Source organism: Xiphophorus maculatus, chromosome 1 (assembly GCF_002775205.1).
Source record: "Xiphophorus maculatus strain JP 163 A chromosome 1, X_maculatus-5.0-male, whole genome shotgun sequence".
Classification (NCBI taxonomy): domain Eukaryota; kingdom Metazoa; phylum Chordata; class Actinopteri; order Cyprinodontiformes; family Poeciliidae; genus Xiphophorus; species Xiphophorus maculatus.
This window is the reverse complement of record NC_036443.1, coordinates 19963779-19970933: the sequence shown is the minus strand read 5'-3', so window position 1 is coordinate 19970933 and position 7155 is coordinate 19963779. Positions and strand designations below refer to the sequence as shown.

The window sequence follows — 7155 nt, the reverse complement described above, 5'->3', positions numbered from 1 at the left end:
GTCTATGCATTTTGTATTTTGGTTTATGCTATACAACAGTACCTCATTTCACAAACATCCACAAAGTACACCACTGGCTTACAAGTGTGCATATTTGTTGCTTAAGTTATTTTTGATGTAACTAAATTTTGTTTACTTGACTATTAAAACTGATGTATCCCTTCTTTTATTTATTTTTTTTTTTTTTTGTCATGACCTTACAGGTCAGGATGTGAAACTGAAAATTAGCTAACAACTCACTCTGCTGCATATTCTTGCCTTCATCAAGAAGAAAAGACAAGAATTTGTCTTCTTGATGAAGACAAATTCATCAAGAATTTGTCTTCATCAAGAATCAATTCTCACTGATTTTTGCTTTTTAGGCTTCCCATACTGACCCTGATCCTTTGTCAAAAATCTGATAACCGGTTGTAGCATCCTTGGAGCAGAATTTGGATTCAAATTAAACTAAATACACCACCAAATTACAGAATATATATATATATATATATACACTGCTCAAAAAAATAAAGGGAACACTTAAACAGGTGTTTCACACTTAAAGTGTTCCCTTTATTTTTTTGAGCAGTATATATATATATATATCACGTCTTGAATTGCGTAGTCAGGCATGGTGATGGCAGCATCATGATGAGGATACCTTTTACTGTGAATTGTTCTAATATGGTGCAGGAAAATATTCTATATATCTGCAATGATTCATTTTACTGCAACATGTTTCTTTTTTTAACATTGGTGATGTTTCTATTCTTAAATTCATCACACATCTTCCATACAAATTGTCCAGAACAAAGGAAGCTGATGTCTAGGGATTTCCTAGAACTGACGAGAACCCTTCGTTAGACAGAAAGGATTGACTTTACCTGTGTAAATAAGAGCCAAAGCTTTCACAAACCTCCTTCCCTCCCCTGATGTTTTGTGCTCCTCTCTCCGCCCACCATCCCCACCCATTGTTTCGTTTAGTCGTGCCTCAGACAGCATTACCACCAGCTGGGAGCTTTGAGACAGCCTGGGAAGAGCGGCGGACTCAGATCGCGGTCCTCTCCTTGTGAATGACTGTTTTTGGGGCCCGTTGACTGACGCAAACCTGATGCAGGCACACCACACTCAAGCTGCTCAGCTGGTTGATGTCTGGGGTTAAGAACTTGATCAAGCAGGTTTTCTTTCTTGTCAGGTGAGTAGTCAGCTAATTGTTCTCTGTGAATGTTTGGTTTTGCTCCTCCTGCACAAAAGCTTTTTATCAAAATGAAGCGGAGGAGAGGAGAGTATTACCTTGGACTAGATTATTCATTTTAACATAGAAAAATAATGTTTTATTATCTGATGTACTTCTGATTAGTGGCTAAATGACTGATAATTGGAAAAATAATCCGTTTTTACTCTTTTCATTTCAAATTTTGGGATTTTTCACAGCACTGACGACATATCCAGAGCTTTAAACTCTCCCCACTGAGTTTATACTTAAAGGACAGGACTGTGTTCAGGAAAAGACATGAGGTAAGCTTGACAACAATCTTACTAGGGTTCCGTTTTCTTAAAATGTTAGGTTTGGGGTATTCATTTTTGTATTACTAATAACAGTAAAATGTAAAAGTTCCATTTTAAACAAAATCATGTTAGCACTGTGGTTTAGTCATAAATATGGTGCAGATGTGGCAGCAGTAGGGAATTTAAGCAGGTTTAAGAGCAGAAAAGAACAAAATAAAGCACTCAGGGGAAAAGATGTTCAGTGTAATAAAAATAAATGATGTATGAATTTTATTTTTCATCCTTAAGTCTGATTGGGGGAAATATTGCCAGACTTAATTGAATTCAATAAAATTGTTTTTTGAAGGATGGAGACTTTCTCAAGATCACAGATTCTGCAGGACTTTAATTTCCAATGCAGCAAACTGGCGTCCAATAACAACCGAGGCTTTAAACAGGCCTTTAGGGTAACTACTACAAAGATAAACGACACTTACATCAGAGTTATGTTTTATAAAGTGTGCATTAACTGTTTCTATGGTGCTGACTCTCAGCAGGAGCTGAATGATGTTGGGAAAGATCTCCCCAGTAGAGCCGGCAGCTTGGAGGCCAACAGAGAAAAAAACAGATACCATTGCATTTTGCCATGTGAGTGGACAGCATCTGACGTTACTTCGAATTACGATAAGCGTGTCGGTAAATATTTGACATGTTTTTTTTTTTGTTCCATCTTATTGCAGATGATCACTGTCGGGTGAGGCTTTCAGTTCAAAACCAGAACCCAAATTCTGATTACATCAATGCAAATTTTGTCCCTGTAAGAGCTCTCTCTCTCTCTTTCTCATTCTTTGTTTTAGTTTGTGTCACTTTTCCCACATCTTCATCTTCACTGGGGTCCCATCATCACTTTATGTATCTGTTTGTCTGCATTTAGGGTGGTGGATCAGAAAGGGATTTCATCTGCACCCAAGGTCCAATATCCAACACTTTAGCCGACTTCTGGAGGATGGTCTGGGAGCAAAACGTCAGGATAATCATCATGGTGACCGCTCTCAGAGAAAAGAACACAGTGAGATGCTTGTTTGCTTCTACCTCAGGGACATGTTAACTGGTTAACTTAGCCATGCCCAAATTCAAAAACATAAGCAAAACCCCAGTTTGTTTGTCAAAAACAAAAAAGAAATCAACAAAAACATGGTCTTAGTTATTTTAGCAGAAACTCAAACTTGAAACAGTCTGTTGGGGGAAGCAATTATGTATCAGGACAAACAAGGAGGGTCTGATAAGTTTCTTTTAGCAGCAGCATCACTTCAGGAAACACTCGCTTGTGTTTTCTGATTGCCTGCCTCTATCCTAACTCAATCCACCCATTCACATTAGGCTAACAAGTTGAACCATCATCATAATTGCAAATCCTGCATATATGAAGGAGCAAAAGAAAGACCCAGACAAAAAAATCTGTGATCCACATTATTTGTTTTAGGCTTTTTATAAATCTGAATAAATGTATTCAATTTTGACCATCCTAGGCAAAAAAAGGAACACCGTTTGCACCTTAAAAATATTACAAATCAGTTCATAACACTGTTTGTGCTCCTCAAATTACTTAAATCTCATTTAAACCAAACATGTACTGTACTCTGTTAATGACTAAATAAAGGCAAAATTCAAAGGCTGTGTTAAAAACTGTCCCTTAATGCAATAGCCTGTGCACCAATGACTTGAAATTGGTGTTTTATTTAAGACATATTTAGTCTCAGTCTTTCTCATCTTGATGCTGTTCTATTTTAGTTATTCTGGTGTAGATTTGCTGCCGTCTTTGAAATGATTGTCAGTTTGAGGAAAGCTCTAGTTATCAGTCAGATTTGACTCTACCACATATTTGGTATACAGAGGAGATCATGGCCAACTCAAAGCACCCAGCCCACGCCTGTGGGTACAAAACAAGACCAAATCATCACCCCTCACGTGTGCGTTCCAGGTTTAAGCTGTACTTTTATACTAGGCTTAGTTTTAAACTTGAGCCAAATTCATTTTTACATGGAAGAGTTTTCCTCTTGGCAACTATTCTAAGCAAGCCATACTTGTCTGTTTCCAATTTTATCTTTATTAACATTAACATGTAGCATGGAAACTGAAGCACTAGTCTGCAACCTGCAACTCTGAAGTTGTGTGTGGATCTTAAATCAATAAGAATAAGAAATGTAATTAATAATTTTGGGCAAAAGAACTGAATGTTTTAAAATGTAAATGTAATTTTAAAAAATGCTTCCCAGACATTTCATGCAATACATAACATTTCCATAAACAATGACACATAGTAAGGAATGTTTAAGTTTTTTTTGCTTTTTATTTTTTGCAAACTGTACTTTTTTAACTTACTGTAAGTTTCTTTAAAAACTGAATCTCTGAAGAAAAATGTTTTAAACCTAAAGACTAAAGTAAACTTGTTATTCTAAACTTGTTAACTGAATAATCTACTTGGTTCATTGAGTTATGTTCCTGTTTTTTGGCTCTAAAATTTCCTTCCTGATGCAAAAGACCATTGAACCTTTAAAAGGGTGCACATAATTTTTGCTCCAACTGTGCTACATGATTGACTGCGCCTCCTGTGTGTGTACAGGTACTGTGTGAAAAGTACTGGTCTCTGGAAGAAGGGACTGTTTATCATGGGCTCTTCCAAATAACAACAGTGACTCGGAAACAGGGTCCAGATTATTTTGTTACTACCATTAACCTGCGACAGGTAAGACAAATATCTGCTCTTCCTTTTCACACTTCCTTTTACTTTATAGGCAGAACAAATGTTTGTTTTTCAGAGGGACCTGCCAAACGACAGGATAATCACACATTACTACTACCCGTCCTGGCCGGACCAGAAAGTCCCAAACCCATTTTCTCTGTGTGTATTCACTGAGCATGTGCGGCAACATTTGGAGGCTCTACCCTGTCTGGGGCCAGCTGTGGTGCACTGCAGGTGTGATTTCTGGATTTAACATCTTCTACTTCAAAAAAATATAAGGTCTGGAATCAATTATGTTTCACTCTGACAGTTTTGTTGCTCGCCTTCTGTGGTTTAGTGCAGGCATTGGCCGGTCAGGGACGTTTGTGACTTTGTTGTGGCTGATGCAGCTGAGCATGAGAGGGATCCCACCTGACATCAAAGGTGCTGTGAGGGACCTGCGACTGCATCGCATGTCGATGGTCCAGACACTTGTAAGTCTACATTGTACATCACTTAAATACACAGCTATGAGGATATTTTAAAACGATAACAACTCAGTTTATTTATATAGCACCAATTCACAATAAATATCCTGCCTAGACACTTTAAAAGGCAAGCAGGTCTGATTTATATCCAGTTAAACAGATTCTAGTTAGGTCCAAACTCACAAAGATATCCAAGGAAACCAAGGCAATTGAGTCAAACTGGTGCCTTAGCAACAGTCCCTAATCTTAGCAAGCAAGAGGCGACTATCAAGAGAAACCTCTGGCTGAATAGTAAACATGTCAAAATCTTAAGTAATACCATAGAATACTTTCTATAAATATTGGGAACAAACTTTCAATATAAGGTGTTCAGCAAATAGAAAGTATGATTCAGATTAGGCTTTGACCGAGCCCAGCAACAGCTTTATTACTCACTTACCAGCTATTCCGCTGAAGATGTGCCTGATGTAATAACTACAACCTTGAACAGACTGTGATGCAAATCCCATTAAAGAGTGAGCTTCACGAGGCATCACACAGATTATGTCCGAGACATAAATTGATACTTTTGCATTTCTTGTGTTAAATAAATCCTGAGCCAAAGACAATGAAAGATAGGTCTTACCTGGTCTTAGGAGATAAAGAATTGGACAGTTTAGAGGAAGAGCAGAGAGAGACAGAACCCAAGATGCTTTGGGTACATCGCAAAATTTCCAAAGTTGGTGAATATTTAGGGAGCTACGTGACATGAAATGCAATCACCTCCCACAAACCTTTAGAAGGAATGCCTCTCTGCAGACAAGTTTTATGGATATCGATTTTATTTTCCAGCAGGACTTCATATCTGCCCCCAACTGCCAAAGACCATGTGCTCAATTGGCCAGTTTTTCTTTTCTTACTTGAATCCCACAGTGAATCTGTCGAGTATTGTCAAGAAGAGAAACACTTTACCAAACAACGCAGACAGGTTGAAGGCTAGAACCTTGACTTATTTACGACCTCAGCAATGCCACAGGCTGAGTCCATGCCACACTTCACTGATCCAGCAATTTATCCAAACAGTGCCCCGATTAAGTACTATGCATAAACCTTGTTGTATGTAGATTTACTTTTTGGTAGGCAGACATCTATGCATCGAAAATGTGTTTTTATTGATTTATGTCCTGTTCAAGTTGTTAGAGACCAAATATTTCATTAACTATAAGTTCTAATCATCAAAATTACTAAATAACCACCAGAAATATGGTTTATACTCTATAATCAATATAGAGTTTAAAACAAAGATTTTGATGACTAACCTTACTGGGAGGTATAATTGAACTACTTATTATAGACTGAGTACTTAACTGACTCATGCCATCCAAACAAAACAAAGTCATTCCTTTGTGTGTATTCAGGACCAGTACATATTTATTCATCACTGTCTGCTACATTGGCTCAGTGGAGGAGCATCAGCAAGGTAGGGATGCAGAAATAAGTTCCCACTGCACACAGATGACAGTATTATGAGGCAACCCATGAAGACAGAATGAAACATCTCCTCTTTCTCAGCAGGCAACAGATGCAGGTACCAGATTTGAATTCTAACCAACACAAGAAGGATCAACCTCCGAGCTCACGGAGGAGGAGGCAGCGACACAGCTCTCAACATAAACCTCCGGCAGACCAACCCCAGAACACACTGCAACAGATTTTTAAACCTGGGAACCTACTGAGGAGGTTAATACCCTCCTTATCGCAGATGAATCCGAACTCACAAAACGCCTGAAGATATTCTCTGAAAAAGGCATGGAAGAACTGATAACCATCTCATTGGATGTAAAAGGGGGAGGGGAGTGGGGGGGCTTCTAGATGCTGCTTTATACAAGTGTAGGAAATGACTAAAGCTGCAACGCTGTGCATGCAGCGCGAGGAGACGGCCCAGAGGCACAGAACTGCCCCGACAACATGCAGATAAATGCCTTTAACAAAGACACAGCAGTTTGTGCTGTAACCAGGAGGAATAACTAAGGGAATAATTCATCAGGTTAAACCTGTTATTCTGCAAATCACTTCTGATTCCTGAGAAAAGGAGGCTGCATGAAGTAAAAATACTGCAGGCAGAGGCTTTTTATCAGGTCACCAACAAAAAACCTTTTATGATGAGCAAAGATTCCAGGTGGGAGCAGCTAGAGAGCTAATTATTTACCTTAATTGGTGACAAAGACTGCTGAGATGTATTTTATTAACAACTGTTGGAAAAAAATTTCCACTGTGCATTTCTTTCATGATACACAATCAAGTCTATCAATCAGGGTGCAGAGGTGACAACAGAAAGGCAGACACACGGTGTAGTGGCTGTACAAAAACGGTCATGTTTGAAAAACACACAGGCACTGGCATTCTCCTTAAATGACTGAATCCCATTACGGTTCATGGAGAAACTACTGGTACTATACATTATAGAACATGTAGGGCTGACCCACTTTAAGTCTTTTA

General features: G+C 38.5%; 1 protein-coding gene across 4 annotated transcripts; it reads left to right on the top strand.

Moving 5' to 3' along the window:
• The first annotated feature begins 798 nt into the window (after positions 1 to 798).
• On the top strand, positions 799 to 6898 carry LOC111609464 (receptor-type tyrosine-protein phosphatase V-like). Of its 4 annotated transcripts, none has more exons than XM_023338008.1 (11): positions 799 to 1174; positions 1414 to 1497; positions 1835 to 1934; positions 2022 to 2115; positions 2208 to 2284; positions 2402 to 2536; positions 4091 to 4213; positions 4287 to 4444; positions 4548 to 4683; positions 6075 to 6136; positions 6232 to 6898. In XM_023338008.1, exons 2-11 carry the CDS (start codon positions 1493 to 1495, stop codon positions 6443 to 6445), a joined length of 1104 nt encoding a protein of 367 aa, XP_023193776.1. In that variant the 5' UTR covers positions 799 to 1174; positions 1414 to 1492; the 3' UTR covers positions 6446 to 6898. The 4 variants fall into 4 exon arrangements, with proteins under 4 accessions (XP_023193776.1, XP_023193772.1, XP_023193766.1 ...); XM_023338004.1 differs by having other exon boundaries at positions 801 to 1174; positions 2025 to 2115; positions 6229 to 6898; XM_023337998.1 differs by having other exon boundaries at positions 801 to 1174; positions 6229 to 6898.
• Positions 6899 to 7155: the final 257 nt, after the last annotated feature.

Coding starts and splice junctions, on each gene's coding strand:
- LOC111609464 (XM_023337998.1), top strand. Junction 1,935..2,021: donor GCTTTAAACAGGCCTTTAGG/GTAACTACTACA, acceptor GCTGACTCTCAG/CAGGAGCTGAATGATGTTGG. Junction 4,684..6,074: donor TGTCGATGGTCCAGACACTT/GTAAGTCTACAT, acceptor GTGTGTATTCAG/GACCAGTACATATTTATTCA.